Source organism: Cordyceps javanica, chromosome 7 (assembly GCF_051103115.1).
Source record: "Cordyceps javanica chromosome 7, complete sequence".
Lineage (NCBI taxonomy): Eukaryota > Fungi > Ascomycota > Sordariomycetes > Hypocreales > Cordycipitaceae > Cordyceps > Cordyceps javanica.
Genome location: NC_139301.1, coordinates 30322 through 49214, shown reverse-complemented (window position 1 = coordinate 49214; position 18893 = coordinate 30322). Strand labels below are relative to the sequence as shown.

The 18893-nt window shown below is 50.6% G+C and overlaps 4 protein-coding genes across 4 annotated transcripts; 3 read left to right on the top strand and 1 right to left on the bottom strand.

Moving 5' to 3' along the window:
- Window positions 1–82: 82 nt before the first annotated feature.
- V2A60_009529 (uncharacterized protein) lies at window positions 83–1587 on the bottom strand (the record flags this gene model as incomplete). The annotated part of the gene is made up of 7 exons (XM_083260794.1): window positions 83–394; window positions 449–705; window positions 800–917; window positions 964–1181; window positions 1237–1242; window positions 1298–1365; window positions 1418–1587. 7 exons carry the CDS (start codon window positions 1585–1587, stop codon window positions 83–85), a joined length of 1149 nt encoding a protein of 382 aa, XP_083116920.1.
- Window positions 1588–6305: 4718 nt separating this feature from the next.
- Window positions 6306–6670, top strand: V2A60_009528 (uncharacterized protein; the record flags this gene model as incomplete). Its single annotated transcript, XM_083260793.1, has 2 exons — window positions 6306–6563; window positions 6623–6670. 2 exons carry the CDS (start codon window positions 6306–6308, stop codon window positions 6668–6670), a joined length of 306 nt encoding a protein of 101 aa, XP_083116919.1.
- A 3287-nt stretch (window positions 6671–9957) lies between these two features.
- On the top strand, window positions 9958–10245 carry V2A60_009527 (uncharacterized protein; the record flags this gene model as incomplete). The annotated part of the gene is made up of 1 exon (XM_083260792.1): window positions 9958–10245. One exon carries the CDS (start codon window positions 9958–9960, stop codon window positions 10243–10245), a length of 288 nt encoding a protein of 95 aa, XP_083116918.1.
- A 4754-nt stretch (window positions 10246–14999) lies between these two features.
- V2A60_009526 (uncharacterized protein) lies at window positions 15000–17543 on the top strand (the record flags this gene model as incomplete). The annotated part of the gene is made up of 1 exon (XM_083260791.1): window positions 15000–17543. The coding sequence occupies one exon, from the start codon at window positions 15000–15002 to the stop codon at window positions 17541–17543; it is 2544 nt and encodes an 847-aa protein (XP_083116917.1).
- Window positions 17544–18893: the final 1350 nt, after the last annotated feature.

Genomic DNA, 18893 nt, shown 5'->3' with positions numbered 1-18893 from the left:
AACTTGGTACGCTTTGCCGCGGACAACAACCATCAGTGTTCTACGCCAGAAGCAGAGCCTAGCCAATAATTCTCGCTCGCTCTCATAGCACTGAAGTGTGAAAGAGGAACCATATACAAATGAGAAAGAACAAAACCGAAGCGATGATTGCGTATCGAAGCATCGCAGCATGGTTCTGCCGGATATCGTTGACCCTTAAAGTGGCCTCTTGTCCAAGTGCCTTGAGAGTCTCGCTACCAAGTTTGTAGTAGACCAGACCGCCAAGTGCAATAGAGTAGCCAAAAAATTGCTGGCTTGTGACTGGGTCTCCAAACAGAAGTATCGACGAGAGGACCAAGAGAATATCTTTTAGAATACCCGACATGGTCAAGACCACGGCAGACGTTTTGCCAATCTGATATAGCATTAGTCGAGTTGTCTTTGAGATGCAAGTGAGAAACAAATGTACCAACAGAACTGTCGAAACATTGAGTAAGAATGCGACGACGCCATTGATAATAAACAATGGAACACCCACACTGGCAAAGTCGGCCAGTCTCATGCGTGGGACCTCAACAATCACCATAAGGGCACCATTGATGACTGCACAGGCCGGGGCATAGTAGTACAGTGAGACCATGGGGTCCATCTTGAATTCGGGCGAGCTGAGGAGCCTCTGTACCATGACCAGACGCAGAGCCTCGAAAATTATGCCACAGACTTGAACTATGAGTTTGTCAGACATAGTTTCCACGTTTCTCGCGAATAGTGAGTGTATATTGCCTACATATAAACCCCAGTGAGTGGAATTTGATCTCACCGAACGAGGCGATAACTACTCCAAGCACGATGAGAGAGACATTTCCGAGTACACTGAGGTTTGGTGGGACAATCCCAAATGCCCAAGTAGCGACAAGGGTCACAACTGCGTTGGATGCCTGCAATGATTAGCTGTGAGTTTGACGAGCCCGCAACCAGCCATACCTTGAGCATTTGAATGAAGGAGACGCTCAGATACAAATACGCGAGGTTGCCTCCGATCAGACTAAGGCTGAATAAGATGACGATGGGGAGAATGGTACGTTTATATATCTCAAAGTCCATTGGCACGTTGTGTCTCGAATCAAGCAAGGTTGTGTAACGCGCCAGGAGCTGCGTCATGGCAGCAGCAAATGTCATGTGCCATGTCGTTAGAAACAGAGCTAGAAGACATCGTTAGTGCACCTCTGCGTGAGCAGCGTGGAAAGTCGAACTGACGAAAACCTATGGCACGTTAGAATGAGCAGTTTGCACCCATGCTCGAGACTTTTCGACTTGCCAAAATTTGCAGCAGAAAGAACCCATTTGTTGAATAGAATAACGCCCGAGCTGGTCGCAATCCAGAACCTATCAACAGTCAGTCAAGCAAAAACGCGCAAAGGGCATATATCCTATTCACGCGATGTAGAATGCCGGATGTAGCTGCTTGACAATCAGGCTAGTTCTGTTTGACGGCTGTGGAAGCGGCAGAGAATGCTCAGTCTTTGGTCTCGCGAGACCAGCCTCAAGCTCTTCATCCTGCAGTGGTCGTTGAGGCGGGGGCCGGCTCGCCGTGCTTGATTCTGTCATTAGATGTGGTCGAGCGCCGAGAAGCACACTCGGGCATCAACTCGAAAATATAACGCTGATGCTGCAGGTATCAAGGTTGCGCCCGCATCTAATTATCGATGGCTACCCTCTCCTCAGATCGGACAGGCGCAAAAAGGGGAGGGCCATCTGTCAAACTGAACTGACGCAGTTGGCCAACGTGCGATGCATTTGGCAAGACCCCATTGGACCAGACACGGCCGCCCCTGGAAGCGTGGCCCACAGCAGCTGATGAGCCCCATACAAGAAAGAGTGCACCCGCAAAGTTGTTGACAGAACAATTATCGGCAGCGAAATACTGACCAATTATAATGGATGTTGGATATGGAACGCCTGAAAAGAAAATAAAAGCATATTGGCATGTGTACCGTGAATAATCATCATCTTTTGTGGAATCGTGGCTACATAGAGCCAGGCACAGGTAGCTCGGAACTACCAGCGCTCAAACATGTCACCTACTCGTGCCAGGCACCCAAGTATTTCATCTGCTACGGTTGTACCCCAGGGTCTGCTATTTTTCTCATATGAGTGGCATCGTCATGATGCGGGCTGGGTGCGTGTATATCATCCGACGCGTCCATTGACGTGGGCTGTTCCTTCGTAAACACTAGAATAGCAGCGGCCTAGTGGTTAAACTGCTGATTCCAGCATAAAAACCGTTCATTTATGCAGCATTTCTGGAACTGCATTGATGTGGCAGCACCTCTGCTGCACCGTAGGGCCGACATGCCGCAATATCCACCATGACTCCACCATAGATCATATTGCAAAAAAAATACGGAGGTAAATAGAGATAAATCGAAGAGGGGGTGGAAGAAACAGCGATTGAAATGGGTCCGTTAAGGTGATGACTATCCGTACTCCGTAGTATTGTGTGTAATCAGTCGTTTGTATTACTGGCCGCGCATAGGCTTGAGGGTAACTACGGGGCTGCTCTGGACATAACTGCAGGTTTTGGGCGCACCCAATTAGTATCCCGTAACTAACTATTAGTAGTTCGTTGCTGGTAACTTCGGGTAGTTTCGGTGGCTAAACAGAAAACGTCGCCGCAAGCTACAGCGAGGCCAGAAGCATGCAACAAGTTTTGCTAATGTCTAGCAGCCCTTGCACAGTAGCGAGCAACCCGCAACAGAAAATAATGACGTGGATGATTCCGCAAAGGCCGGGAGTGACATCGCTGTTGTTGGCGCTGGGCCGGCCCGCCTGACGCTGGTGCGTATCCTGCTCAAGGTACGGATATTACGATATTCGAGCTCGAGGACTCGAGCGATGAGCGATGAGCAATCTCAGGGCGGCTATCTCAGGGCGGCTTGCTTGATCTGCTCTCAAAGGCCAGGCAACCAGCACTCAAAGGCTGCAGTCTATTCAGTGATTGGGAAACACATTGCCGGTGTGACGAAGAAGACCTCAAAATTGTGACCAACTCCAACAGGATCCATTTCAGCCTCCAAGGCGAGTAGGGTTTTCGCCCACAGTTGATCGAGTGCTGCTGCGGAACATATTGCTCGAAAATGTTTCAGTGGGGTACCTAGGTGAATCTGGGACATACTGATAAAAGTGACCTCGATCGAGACAGAGAACGGGGCGGTTTCTTGCTCATCAACCCCGCGCATAGGGCTTGGGCAAAGGTGCAGTCGTGTCTCAGCAACGTGAAGCCGTTCTGTTCCGGCATCAGCGGTAACTCATGGAGCATAGGAAAGCGGCAGTGTTGCTAGATTTGTAGACAGGGGTTTCCAATTTACGCTTTAAATGGGCGCTCGTTTTTCATCCACCGCCGGGGAAATAATGACTTCAGAATAATCGCAGCTACACATAACCCAGATGATTGAACTATCGATACCACTTCATGTGAAGAAGACGTATCCGACTGGTCAAGTCTCTTCTTCGACATGAATATGCCGATTCTGCGCCTGAGCTCCACCAGCTCATTGAGATCGCGGACCAGGACTTCCGGCGCTGACTAGTTCGCAAGCTCCCCATCGGACTCTGGTGGCGCTATCAGAGTCGACTCACCATGATTGGAGATGCACCTATTCTGATGACTCCTTTCGCGGGAGACGGAGTCAATAACGCCACGGCAGTTGCATTGAGTTTATCAAATATCATCCTTGCACATAGGAAAGGTGATCTTGACAACGCATTGCAACCGTATAAAGAAGAGCCATCTCGAGCCGTCAAGGGCTAGAACGTGGAGCAATCTGCAGAACTGGTCCGTTACTGCGGAGTCAGCTGCAATTATGGTCGAAACGCTCGCAGGCCTGAAGAAAGGTCGAAAGAGTAAGAATTTTAGATATACACGTGAAGAAACATTGGAAATGTAGAAATTTGTTGATCTACCAGGTGCGAAGGTCTGTTGACTGGTAGTTAGCTGAACGATTCCTGTTCGACCACTCTCACTTCGATTATTCCTACCGTGCCACGATCGCTTCAATTCTGCTTCACACTTGCTTTCAGAAATTTAATCGCCAAAGTAAAACCTCTGTGTCTATTAATTTTGTGTTTCGCCATTATCAGCGAAACAGAATGTTGGACGGCAATTACTCATTTGACCAATAGACGCAGTAGCACGAGGCTATACGGATTATCGCAAAACCTCTATCCTGAACATAGGAAAACCAAAAACGCATCCATAAACAAAACCAAATTTCTCATATTCTTCTCTTACTTCATCTTTTAGGGATAGACTACTAGAGCAATAGATGACTCGAGCAAGAGTTTCTAATTGTCCTCCAAGTCAGAGTGTTCTGGTATACTCAGACCATTCGGTGCGCCATCACGAACCGTCCCGGGAGCCTATCTGACGCTGAGTTCTCCGCGGCAGCGTCGCTAGGCAAAAATCCAGATAATCCGGGTCTTTCAAGTCACTACGCCTCGATTTGAACGGAACCAGCTGATCCGAGCAGCATGGCGAGAGAAATGGGCTTTGATAGGCCACCAGGTCAAGGTGAGGAGGCACCTTACCTGGATTGGACACTTCGGAGCGGATCGAGGCACGGCCCGCGATACTTTGGCCCTTTCTATTTTAGGTCATTTCTCCAGCGACAGTCAACCTCGACGCGGCCGATCTAGGATGGTTCCCCGCAATGTTGTGTAAAAGACTTGGTGGTGTAAATCGTCGGCATGGAGACAGCCACATGCGGGCAAGCCTGCTAAGGCAGTCAGCTGAGGTGGCAGTGGGCCAAAATAGCGAGGAGCCGTCACACAGCTGCGCCTCCTGGCCCGAGAGCCATATTTTCGTTCTGTCAATCTTGTGTAATGGAAAAAGGTTTCTTGGATACCCTGCTTTAGCCCCCAAGCTGAACATTTGGCGCACGCCACAAAAGCGTGGTGCTATATACCTGCCTCCTCAACTTTGGTTGCATTCTCATCTGCCGTGTCTGCCGAGTTGCGGAGTAAAGAAAACGGAAGGGCTAAAAGTAAGGAAAAGTAAAGAGAAAAGCCACTCATCAGCGGCACATTAGCAGAAACCCGGTTTTCTTGGTTTCGTGTGTAAATGTGGCTGTCACAGCTCACTCTCTCACGATACTTGCCTGTCTTTCAGATCTGATGTAGGCTCAGGCACGGTGGTCGCAATGATGTCACGACTCGGGAAACTAAATGAATTGCTGCATAGGAAGAGACTATAGCGAAATCCGCTAATCGGTACTCCCGCAGGCACAATGTTACCCGTTCCCACCCTTGAGTAGCTTACACGCTCAACGACAACATCCCCTTTTGCTGGCCATCCTACGACCTCGGCCTTCGTTCTAGCAGACTCCTGGCCACCAAGTGAGAAGAAGACCCAATGTTCAATTGAAAACACAGTGCTATCCTGCTCACTCAGCTATCAAGCTACCCATGTGCACGCTCCTGCATGCACCGAAGTCGGTCAACTGGGCCACTCTCCTCTCAGCCCAGATGCAGGAGACTAGACGGCGGCACCCGTTGAGTAGCGTAAACTCGAACCGCCACGATGCAAGCCATGTTCAAGCGATGACGAGGTGAAATCTTGAAGAGAAGGCTAAATTCTCAGCTGTGACTGTAGCTTGGCCAAGGAGCAGCGGCACCCTTGAGACGAAGCCTCATGGCTTAGCTAGCTTTATCTGATCTGACTACTCGAAGAACTTCCATGAGAGATTTTAAAGTCAATCACTCATGATGGAACAAATCAATAGGGACTATTCTTCGGAAACGAAACTATTGGAAACCAAACTATTCGGTATTTGACAGACTGGGCATCTGCAAGCTTTCGCGGGTCGCGCTTCGCCGGGGTAGGAATTCAGAATACCACGTCGGACTATCGGCCTCCACCCGATAGTCAGCTCGCAGGTCTCCAGGTATAATCAAGTATTATCGCCAATCCTGATTCCTCAGTGCCACTGTCGATCAGTTCATACCGGGGAGGCAACGCCGTGCGTCGTTGATCCTGGTAAACCCATGTCAGAAAGAGTCTAGATTGTATGGCCTGCATGATGATCAACACCGACATTTCTCATTGTCGTCAAGTATCGATACAATGCTACGAGACCTGTTTCCTCCGACTGAAACTGTTCAACAGTCCTAGAAGCTTCGAAAAAACTATATAATCCCCTCGCCCATCGCCTTTGTTCTGTTCGATTCGAAATCATCAGCACTCCAACAGCTACCAGCCTCATTCAAACCATTCACACTATTCACTATCTCCCATAAAGACAATTTCAACTACGCTTCTATCTCTCAAAATGAAGTTCTCCATCGCCGCTATTGCCCTCGCTGCCGTTGCCATTGCTTCTCCCACCGAGATGGAGCGACGCAACGGCGGAGGCGGCGGTCATCCTCCCTCCGGCGGCCAATGCAACATCAACGGTGACAACAATGGCAAGGTTGTTTGCTGCAACTCTGCCATTCCCATCATTGGCCAGCTTCTGTGCAACGTTCTTGCTATTGGCAACACTTGCAACTCCGGCCAGAGTGTCTACTGCTGCAAGACCGATGCTGCTGTGAGTGAATGCGGATAAGTTACATGTTCAAGCAAATGTTAATGCATATACGTACCTAGGGCGGTCTTATCAACGTCAGCCTCCTCAACTGTGTCAACCTCCTCTAAATCATACAACAAACGCGCAAGATAGAGTGGAAAGAGTTCCAGTATGAAGTCGAGAAATTAGGGGCTATCCTTTCACCTTCCCTTAATATTGAGACTATATAGACAAGAATACACAATCCCAGGCTCTATCACAACCTCGATCTCAACGGGACATACATCATATAGTGCAATGTGCCTCTGGTTAGTTCATGCTCACTCTTCATGTGGGCTGGGGCTTTCCCAAGCCGATAGGCCATCTCAGTGTAGTTATGTATCTTGAGATGAGTATGTTGGATTTCTGGGACGACTTTGTGATTTGCCGATTATAGCACAAGTCGGCGAGTGTGACAGCCAGGTGTTGATGGCATCAGTTCGCTCCCGCCCCACAGGTAAAGAGGCCCCGGACCAAAAGTTCCATTTTAACGTCTTCAATAATCTACAGGGCCGCCAACTAGTGAAGATGATCTTGCACTACAATCTGATTACGGTGACTGTGGCAGCACCTGCGCTTATACTTCTCCGCACGTGGGGATCTGGAAGTCGACCACGTTGTCATGCACTTGCCGATTGATTAGCCAGTGACAAAGCTTTTCAATTTGGCAACAAACTTGATAAGGTGGCAACAAGCTGTAGTTACTTAGCTCGAGCGCAGAAGTTGGATTTGGCTTGCTATTTTTCGTTGTTGACACTAGGCGATATTTATCATCCCCGTGCCTGCCTAAAAATCTGTAATGCAAATCCAATTCAAAAAGCTCGTAGCTTTGAAGCTGTCATTTTCGTCGTCGTCTTGCTTCATTGCTCTCTTTGTTTTCACCCCTGCAAGTCAGTCTCTGCCCTCGCAATGTGTCCGCCATGTCATGGGACCCGTCCGCGAGGCGCCCTGGGTGCGACGATCGTAACCGTAGTTAGCTGTACCAGCGCAGGCTCGGCTGGGCCAAGATAATGGAGCTGCCTCAAAAGCAAGATTTCCTAATCGAGATCGCTTACTTGTTTCCATGTCATTTCAGGGCGGCTCAATGCCTCTTTTCGACCGTGAGCTGGCGTTGTTCTCTTCCAGCTGCCCTGCGCACCCTGCCACCTTTGCAGCACACCAACATCGAAAGGAGCATACATTAGCAGATCGGATCTGGCCATTGCTGTGAGTACCGCCCATCTCACTCGCCCTTGCAGTTGTGAAACCTGCATATCTGCAGCTAGAGAAGTATTTGGTGTGGTGCACCGCTTGCCGTTGAGGTTCTAGCAGCGAGCAAGCTAGGCCATGCCAGCCGATCAGCCTACCCACGCTGGCCCGGAAATGAATGTTCTGCTTGTGCATGTGCAGACAGCAACACTACAAGAGATTCCAAAGTAAGAGAGGGGATCGAGACCAGGCTGAGACTAATCAACTACAGGTAGATTGAAAGCTAATTTAAGTAAACAACCACCTTATAACTGCCAACATTAGTGAAGACGAGGCAATACTCCCTCGAAAAAGGAAGACATCATCAAAGTTGATCAACGGCACTCCAGCCTGAAATTCTTTCGTATTCCCATCGGTAGAACATGCTGGCTGTGAAATTCTCTCTCTTTTCTAGACGGCACTTGAATTGAATATACTAAACACATAGCGGGCAAACTGCTTGCAGAAGTGAGGTTCGATCTCCCCCAAAACCTTCGACTTCATTTTCCGAGTAAATGCGGCCCCGCCGACGCTCTGTAGCTTGCTCCCACGACTGCGACCAGTTCAAGCTCGCTCCTAGTCTTTTCAAGTGTGGCATCTAATGATAAACAAAAAATTGAGGCCCGCCTGGTTTGCGCTGCAGAATGGAGATTGGTAGCTAACAGCAGCTGGTTCCGTCGCCCACCTAGCAGGACGGTCGATGCAACGAGGCCAGCGCATCGAGACATGACGGACATGACATCACGCCCAAATCGACAGTCTCTTCTAGCCAGCGATAGACAAGAACTTGATGCATCTTCAGGAATTGGGAAACTTGAAGGCTATAATAGATGTAAATATATAGCGCGATGACAACCCCCCAACCCCCCGTCGTCATGCGGTGCTGTATCTATCACATTGTTCATTTTCAGCCTTCTGATTTCTCTACCTGCTCGATATGCTCGAGAGCTGCCTCTTACTCTCAGCTGAAGCTATATTTCATTGCCTAACCCAGGTCCAGGCCGGCCACTAACCACCTCATTCTTGGCGCACTGGTGCCTTCTGAGAGCCATGTTCGCCTGCGACTCAGCGTCAGCGACCTGCAAGCTACCTTTGGACCCAATGGGATTTGCATATCCAAGCATTCAAATCCACTCAGAATATTCATTCTGTCTATCAACTCTCGTACATGCAGACTGCCCGTATGGGGATCAAACTCCGGGCACCTTCGTTGGAAGAGAGCTCAGCTAACAGGCTTCCATGCAGGTATTCACGGCATGACTTTTTTCCAGTACGACAACACGGATCCCAGACGGTGTTTGAAATAGTTTTGATGCAACCCACAAGGTATTAGTATTTAGGCTCGACAACCGATTGCGTAGTGTGGCACTGACCATCATGTTGGAGCCTCTTTTCTTGCCGTGGCACCTCTCTAATGTCCTACTCTTTGAGGAGAGCTCATTCGACATGCCACCAGGACTGCGGAAATAATCCTAGATGTATACGCAGAAAGAAAACGGTGCCACCATCAAGAGCTTGCGTGCGCCATATTGGGACTGCTGCCGAAAACGCCGTCTCCCCTGCCTCGGTCCCAGACTCGGTGACTATCGTCATGGCCAGTGGTGAGGGAGTCGACGGTGAAACGTCCCATATTCTCTGAAGGCTTACCACATGCCCAAGGTTGCTCTAGATTGTTGTTATGGCACCTTTGATCGTGACCGTCGATCACAGACTCTCCGCTGCCTTGACCCTCATAATAGCTATCTACACTCTGCCAGCAAAAGCCTTCGCAGCCGTTACTTGAAGAGCAACCTGGTCAGTAGTCGCTTACAACAGTATTTACGTCTGCGCCTGCTTACTATGAAGCTTAGTATGTTGCATTGGTCCATGCTCGGAGTTCCCATCAGTTCGCCATGACGGCCACCAATGGTGTTGGTCTGGAGCAGATTCACAATTGGGTCCATTATGATGATTCTTGCCGCGAGCATCTTTGTCAGCCTGATATTTAGGATTTTCTTTCTCTTTTACGAGCCTAGTTCTTCATACATAGTCTTTGCGTCGTGTCTTACCTGTGAGCACAGCATGCTAGGTTAAACCACCGTACATCTCGAGATCAGTGGCCAGTATCGATGGCATTTGCTATGCTGATGAGAGACTGCGATATTGGGACATGTCAACCTTGGATCTTCAGAAAGCGGCGACGGCTCTAGCCAATGAACAGTGCGGCGACAGGAGCTGGTCGGCGAAGGGGGACGGGGTTCTACCGCCGAGTAATTCCACGGGTGTCACGGCGCCCCGGTACTTTGTACGCTTTGAGATGGACCGCACTCAGACCAAATTGCCATGTTCTGTCACTGTGGTCATTGACTGCGCTATGATCGGCAGTATGGCCGTCATGGCCCATCCAGCCGAGGGCATCATGAAGGGTGGATTCGTTATTGGCAGCTCTGTGCACTAGGCCATTGCCAACGCTGCCAGCTTCGATACAAGGATTGCACCTATTCAACCTCTGGTAAGGCTAGAAGTGACTCAGGTTTTCAGACTGGCAATTACATGATTGTGGCTTCTGTGGCTGATTGAAGACTGACAGCCTGGTAGAACTCGCGTCCCAGGCTCTTCGATTGCAAGCCTTGAACTCAGTATCAGGCAGTTGCCTTTCACTTTCCCAAGTCACTGGAAAAGCTTTGTACCTTGGAAGAGCTTACTGTACTTGACGTTCCTGTCCTCAGAGTACTCACGGGACTGGCTATCAAGGCAACGCCTCATGCTGTCCTGGTACAAGGCATGACGCGACGTTGCTCAGCGTACCATGGAGCTCGTGCTAGAGTTTAATAACTTGCTAGGTTCCATGGAGCTCTACTGATGTCCTGAGCACGCTGGGTCCCTACGACCACTACAGTGTGTTGGTGCCAAACGCTTACGAGAAAGCCTTTTAATTAGGAAATGGCTTGGAAGCCATCGAAGCTGAGTGAAATCTGGTAGAGGGTCCTCCAACATATAGTACAGCCCTGGCGATTGAAAATATTTAACGCTCGAGCTGGATCACATCAGCTGCTCGAGTATGGCAATTTCTTTTTTGAGGTGATGTGAACCAAAGGAACCGTATTTGAGCAGGTGTAGGGTAGGCGGGCTTGAATAGCTTCACAAAATAGCCTCCAGTACTTACTACCCACTGAATAGCGCGGAAATTACATTTTGCTACAGTTCAGCTTCTGCTGGTAAGCTACATCTGATTTCTTTGTAGTAAAGCGTAGTGTTCTCAGTACGCTCTTTATTGAACCCGGTTCACGGAACCAGAGAAATTACTCCCCAACCGATATATATATATTTAGTGATACCCCTAGGCAGAAGCTAGCTCTCCAATTAATTAAGAATTCCTTCTCTCCTCTCTTCCTTCCTACTTCCCTCCTTCCTGCTTTCCTATGTCAACACTATTTCCACGCATGTGTAGGCCGAAGCTCAACGCGGGTTGCAGGCATTACGAGTAGCACGCTACCAGGATGATGGTGACAGTACGTAAAGGGTGTGTAGCGGCGGCCCACTGTGTCAACGTACTGAGTAGTCTGCAGTTTCAAACATGCTGCCTCAAATGTCAAGGCTTTATTAACGGCCACTGGTCAGGTCTTTGGTGGGCATGCGGGCTACCTACCAGTACTCAGTAGTCGGTTTCGAGAGGGGGCTTGCGTGGCTATACGAGGAGCCCCGGTCGTTAAACTCATGCTATACCAGTGTACGGAGTACTATACGGTCTTCATCAGTGAGGTGGAGAAAAGAAGAAGCCTGCCCCTGTCACTATGGATCCGGTTACTGGCAGTCAGGCAAGGCGGGGTGAAAAGCTTGTCTCCCGGCCTAATAACTGAGCGCGGACCGGGGCAACGACCCAGTAGCACTGCAAACTGGGAGTTATTAATTTATGGACAAGGGTCGAGAACACGAACCTGTACCCCGTACCTGGCATGCGTCCGTCATATTGGTCTAAGGGGCATCTTGCGGCGGGCGTACGGCCCGAAAGCAGGACGACAAGCTGTTCTCCGGAGGGTTCAGTGATTCGAGGCCCGAGCTGCCTACAGAGACATGGTACCTTGAACCAGTTGTTTCTGGTGCAAGGAGACAAGCAAGTCAGTACCTTTGGCAAGCGGACTTGCTGGCGTCGGAGGTAGAAACATCTCAAGTAACAACAAAGGAGTCTGTTTTCATATCGCGAGGCGCGCTGTAGATCAACAAAGCTCGCCCCACTCGTCGCGACACGGAAGAAACCAGCACAAAAGGTTGACCATGTACTTAAGCAGTTGGCAGATAGCCGGTCACAGTGAGGATGTGAGGCTACTGAGTAATACGGAAGAGGCGCAATGCAACTTCTTTTCGATGGAGCCAAGCATTTTTCGTCTTATTCAGGGTGGCTCTGGGGCGCACCACTCCCTGGCAGGGCTGGAACTTGAGTAAGTACCTTACTTTGCCGACGCCGACCGTTTAGGGACAAGATCATGAGTACCCAGGTATAGGGCAGGACCACTTTTAGCTGCCTTGGTCTTTATTCGTAAATCGAAAAGAGTGACTGGGAGAAATATGGACCTTGAACAGTTGCGCTGCGGTGGCCTGCTTTTTGGCGCACTGACTGACTACTTGGCAAGCAGCAAGGACAACTACTGAGTAAGTATCTGTTGCGTAAGTAGCATCAGGGGACTAGAGGGCAGAGCTTGGTGAAGTGATTTTCGGCCGCTGAGACGCATGGGCATGATACAGCCGGGGCAGCACGGATCGCACTGGTAATGAGTGGGTGGAGTGTGTTTCGCAAAAGTGTTGCCACGCGCGAGTACTATTAATTGGCCGGAGGCAAGATCGACGTCGGGAGCGGCGTTGGTGAGCGGGCGGGGAGTGTGGCGGCGCAAAGTTCTTTGTCAAGTTCATTAGCTTCATGCAGAATGCGCCGGGTGATTGCCTGTCTGGGTTGGTTGGGGCCCATCATCAGTACTCAGTTGTCAGTACTGATATACCAGCACTGCTATAGGGGCTCACACATGTGTTCCTCTGATGATTCAATCTTCCCTTGTCGTCCCCCCTTCTTCATGTCAGCTGTACTCCGTACGAAAGGAACTATTCAGTAGGCGCTTCTGTAACCGTACATGACAATTTCTGTGTAGAGGAACTTGCATTGGCGCAGTCGACTGGTGAAATGCTGAATGCGGACAAGACCATCTAAAGAATTCACGGCTCAACGCAATCCTTTTGCAACGCTTTTTGACGGGAAGCCGACACAAAGTAAACTACTCAGTACGGATACTAATACTCAATACTCGGCAACATAGAAGCAACTTGAATGAAGGGCAACAGGGCAAGAACAAGGGTTACGTGCCGAAGGATGGGGGGCCTGGGCACATTCGTAGCCTGAGATGGCGCCGAGCTAATGCGTACTTGGCAAAAACAAGCTCTTCTCCTTTTACTGGCGGAGCCACAAAATGGTCCAGGATGGTGGAGGAGGGCACGCGAGCAATAGGAGAGGACAAGGAAACCCGAGAGAGGAATCTGCTCGTTATCAGCATGCCAAATAACAGGTGAATTGCTTGATGGACAGATGGCGATCTTGTCTGCCGCTTGGAGGCTCTCTCGCATGTGCAAAGGCGACGGACCATATTTACATAGGACGAGCCTCGGGGCGGTGCTTGGGCTGTGCCGAAACAGTGCACGCCGCGGAGGCTCGTTCGAGGTACCAGTATCCAATAATAGCTACAGAGGTACTCCGTACTTATACCAGTACTCAGTAGGGGTACCTACCCTGGTAACAACTCGTACCAGCAAGTTCGTTGCTCTGGTACTTATGTACTCCGTGCTTGGTGCAGATTACACTGCCCCGTCCGGTCGTCGTCATCATCATCATCTCATCATCATCTTGGTGGATTGTGAGTTGGCCGTCTCGTTCAGCCAAGTTGAATTCGCCGAGTACTCAGTACGCCTGTGCCGAGCACTGGTCTGCTGGAGTGGCCTTGTTTGTGTCGGAGGTACTTGGACTTGGGGGCTTGATGACTTGTTTTGTTGCTGGAAATATGCAAGTATTGGCTGGCAACTAAGTGGCTGACCAGAAATAGTGTGTGGTCGCGTGCCCGCCTGTCAGCTTCTGTAGGTCTCACCAATAATTTACCCTGGCGCCCGGCGCCGCCCCAGCGGTGCGCTGTCTACCAGTAGAAGCTGAAAAGCAAAGGGGCGCTCTCATCCACCCTCCAATATTCTAATAAGTACCTAGCCAGCGACCGGGCTCGGGCCTTTTCGTAGATCGGATGGCACGAGTGGCCACTTGCTGCGCGGCTCGTTCCAGGCTTGTTGGTAAGTAAGTTACTTACCAGCAACACTGCTTAGGTAGGCTACTAAGGTACGGAGTACTTACCTAGTTGCCTACCTTAGGTACCTAGGTACTTACTTGTTGCCTACCTACCTGAACTACCTGCCTGCCTACCTACCAAAGTAAAAACACGGTCAAGTTCAAGAAAGACAGCAACCCTTTTTCTTCCTTTCAAACAAGATTCAGATTATAGTCAGAAGCGCTTCGGAGTACTGGCGGGCGAATCGCTCGCTGTATTTTCAGTAGCTAGGTAACCTATCAAGTCTTTGTACTCTGTTAGTGCTCCCTATTAAGTTATCAGGACCTTGTTTGCTTGTGCCCTTACTCAGTACCTAGGTAGGTACTTACCTAGCGACTTAATTAGGTACCCAGTACGGGCCACACAGCCTCGCATGGTCAACCGTCACTCATCAAACCACTCTTACTCCTTCGATTCATCGCCTTCTCCGTACATTTGTCTATTTGCATCTTCTCCTCTCCACACAACCTCCCCTCTCTTCTCTCGCTCTTCTCGATCCTTGACGTTTCTTCCTTCCTCGCCTGATCATTGTCCATCATTGCTCCGTTTTCTTGCCGCCTCGCCTTTGTCTCTCCAACTTTGTCTCTTTCTTCCACCTCTCTCTGACCCGCAACTCTCGCTGTCAATTTCGATACTGTCCAGCTTCACGGCGCTGTCTCTCGCCAATGTGCTCGATTATGCCATGCTGAACCTTGTTGCTCGCGCCATCACGACCTGATACTACCCCCATTACCCGCATACGACGCCCTACGGACCTCGCCATATCCCCCGCTGCGTCTCGCCGCGGCGTACGCGCGCGCGCAAACGAAGTCGGCTCTCCCATCTACCACGACAACCCACGTTCGACTCAATCGTCACCATGGTTTTTCAGCCCCTTTCCAGGAGATGCCCTAGGGGCATATCAATACCTCGCCCCTCCAAGATCCTTACGCGGAAACTCATGCTCCCTTTTGCTGCCGTCTCCGTCCTCAGCGCAAAACTCCTTCACATATATGCTCATCGCCAGGCCTTGTCCACCGAAGACTTGATACGCTGGGGCTCCTCCTTCTTTTTCCAAGATGTCATCTTCATCCTCTTCGTTCGCATGCTTCTCGAGAGTCGCATGCCTGTCCTCTCCGTTCTTGGCTCTGCCATCACCGTGGTCGTGCTAGTTCTCAGCTGCGGTACCTTCGCCTGCTATATGACGATATACACTGAGCCGGACTGGAACAACGCCGGAATCGTCCTCGATCCTGCCTGGTGGGCCGTCCTACCTACAGGGCTGGCCTCTCTCGCCTTCGTTTCTGCTGCCATGACCATCGCCGCTGCCGCCACCCAGCAGTTCTGGATCGCCGTCGCCGAAATGACCTCGGACGCTCTGCTTTGGCCTCTCCGCCGCTGCTTCGGCAGGAGCAAATACCAGAGCATCAACCAGGCACCTCCCGCCAAATTCGAAGACGACACACTCAACCCGTCAGACGATCAAGGCCTGCTTGGATACAGGGATGACGACGCTGCCGAGCAAGGACTCCATTTCGAAACCCAGCTACCTGCACCGTCCAAGTCGGCCATTGGTGGCTACATTGTCTGCGGTGCTGTCGCACTCGCTACCGTTGTCACAACTCTACTGCGCCCTCATGATTCGGCTTATACTCTAATGTCCTGGACTCTACCACTACAGCCAATTGTTGACTTGTCCGGTGACGGTGGCCCTGCAGCCATCACCAGCCACAACAGTGGCCCCAACAGCATTACCGATATTCTACACGGCAAGACGGCTCTCGCAACACCCATCCCGCTATCCTGGCTACCCGAAGGAGAGCCGCTCCGGGGCTTTGAAGACTGGTATCACGAAGGTGCCGATCATTACAGCGCCGAAGCCGACCCCCTCAAGGTTTCCAACTCACAGGACGAACTCATCGCCGACTTGCGCGGGAAGCTCACCGATGTCGACATTCGCCATGTTGTTGTTGTCAAAATGGAGTCGATTCGAAAAGACGTCTTCCCCGTCAAGCAAGGAGGAAAAATTTGGAGAAAGCTCGTTGAGGCAACTTCCAACAAAACGCTATCTGACGAAGTCCGAGAGAGGCTCGCCACCTTGACGCCTCTGGCCAACTCGCTCACCTGCGACTATGACGACGGTTTTGATCATCCGAACCGCACGTGCAGAGGCGGCATCAGCGCAAATAATGCCTTCACTGCCAGCACTTATACTCTCAAGAGTGTCATCGCCACTCTTTGTGGCATTGGTCCCGTCGCCGCCGACTTCAATGTCGAGGCCAAATCTCACTTTTACCAACCCTGTCTGACACACGTCCTCCAAGCCTTCAACTCTATTACCCACACCGAGACGACAAAAGCTACCAAGGAATTTCAGCCCTACCCCTGGAAATCTTACTACTTTCAAGCTGCGACCGACTCCTTTGACAACCAGGGTGCCCTATTTCCGATACTCGGATATCAGTCAGAAAACGTCATCACCAAGGAGTATCTGCAAAGCGAATCCGCCCGGTTTGGCAAGTCAACCTTGAGCGACGTCAACTATTTCAGCATTCCCGAAGTGGCTCTGGAGGACTACATCAGAGATGCGTTTCAAGTCGCCAAGGAAAAGGATGAGAGAGTCTTTTTGACACATTTGACTAGCACCACGCACCATGCTTTCGGGATACCCGCCGAGGAGCACTACGTCCACATGAGTCAGAACAAGGACCTCGATGACCTCTCCAACTACATCAATGCTGTAGGCTACAGTGACCGCTGGCTCACCAAGCTGCTTGGCATCCTCGAAGAGGAAGGAGTCGCGAATGAAACCTTGGTCGTCTTCTCCGGCGACCACGGCATGCCTGTCGCCGAGGACGGTGTTGCGACCTACCACAACGATGAGACCGCCAGCTTTCACGTCCCAATTGTGCTTTCGCATCCCAACTTACCGAAGGTGACCATTGGTGACGTTGTCTCCACCATGCAAATCCTCCCTACCGTGTTGGATCTCCTGATTGAGTCCGACTCATTATCAGGGGAGGCCAAGCGCGCCGCCACGGACCTGGTCAAAAATTATGAGGGCCAGTCTCTCCTACGCCCTCTGCACCCCGCTGCCGACAATGGCCATGGGGACTGGCAGTTTAGTGTCACCAATCCCGGCGGAGCCACCCTGGCAGCTCGAGACGGCAGAAACCCCAATTGGCGATTGACCTTTCCAATCACCTCCGGCCAGGATTGGCATTTCGTCGACGCCAGCTCCAACTCGACTGGCATTTTCTCTCTCTCATTTGATACCCTTCGCAGTCGTGCCGAATCGCAACTAGGCACCGAAGTTGCGGACTGGCTAGAAGAAGCGGCCATTGTCAGCCGCTGGTGGCTAGAAGAAAACCAAAAGAGGTGGCGCTACGGTAGATACGCCCCAAGTGAAGATGAAAAACATTAATGGAGCTGCAAGAGTACCGCAGGAAATAGAATACTCATAAAAGTCTCGCCGCGGTGTAGTCTAGCCGCTTAATGTTTCGCCGCAGGACGGCCTCTATAATAGACAGGAAGCAAGCCATTTGCTACCATATATGGACGAATATATGTCCTTTTCCCTAAACTCGCAGATACCTTGTCATCAATCTATACATCGTTTCTGTCTATACTTGCTGTCTATAGAGCTGCGAGACCTTCTCTATAGCCGCGGAAAGACCCCTAGCGGGGGACGACTTTTTACCAAACGATTGTGCACACACTGCAAAGTGAGTTTTCGGTCTCGCTATCTGATCTTATCAAAAGCGCCGCCAGCATTACTCGCGCTCGTTTTCTTCGCCGCTTGGCGGCCGCCCTCTCGGAATATCGCCGTATTGGCTTTTGGGCGAGTCATTCGCAATTAGAGTGTATAAATGTCCGCAAGCAGCAACGTCCTGGTCGACAAATGGGATCTTGTGACCCGCGCAGCATAGCTCTTTTCTCTACGGATATGCGTTCCCCATTTGCCTTTCTGGTCTCCTGCACGTATCGCTGCGGAAACGCTCTGTAGTATACCATCCGATCATGGTCGGCAGGCCGCTCGAGGCGAGTCCTAAGGAAGCCGAAAAAAAAAAAAGACGGCGGTGAGGCTGGTGTACCGTATCCTCGCTACGAGCCAGGAGGCAGGTCTATGATGATTGCAAATCACTTAAGATGAATCTTCTCAAACACGTTGTTTGTGACTGCTTTTCGTTTCACACATTTTGAGGACTATCATGCCGTCATTCTGCGTGCTCAGGGGGCAACGGTGAACTCATTCCCACGCGGCCTGTCTCGGCCTCGTATCCGTGAGCTTCTCTGTGTTTCTCTTCTCAGCTCATGGTGGCATCGTTAGCATTCAGACTGTCATGGTGTATGCTGTTGACTTGCTTGCACTCATTCGGATGAATGAAGGATGGGCAATTGAAGCATCAGTGTCAACGTTTGATTGAGCATGAGACTGTTCCGTTCCATAAGCCCCGCTTTTCGTCCAGCAAGCGACGAAACAGACAAGTGATTTGGTAATAAAATTTCCAACAAGGCCGCTGGCAGACAATCTTCGTCACATGAACTCGCTCAGTCTATTGAGACGTGATGTAAAGCGAGACCGAGCGTGATTTCCCAAGCAACACTCAGGCCACGGAGCCTGAGACCAGCACGCGTGGTGTTGTGGCTTTGTCCTTGTCGTCAAATCATGCGTAGTCAAGTAGGTGTCACTAACAACATTCAATGGTCTCACCAACAACTATGTAGCTACAAACATGTGCGTGGCCTGGCAGTTGGCAGGCAGCGCAGGTCA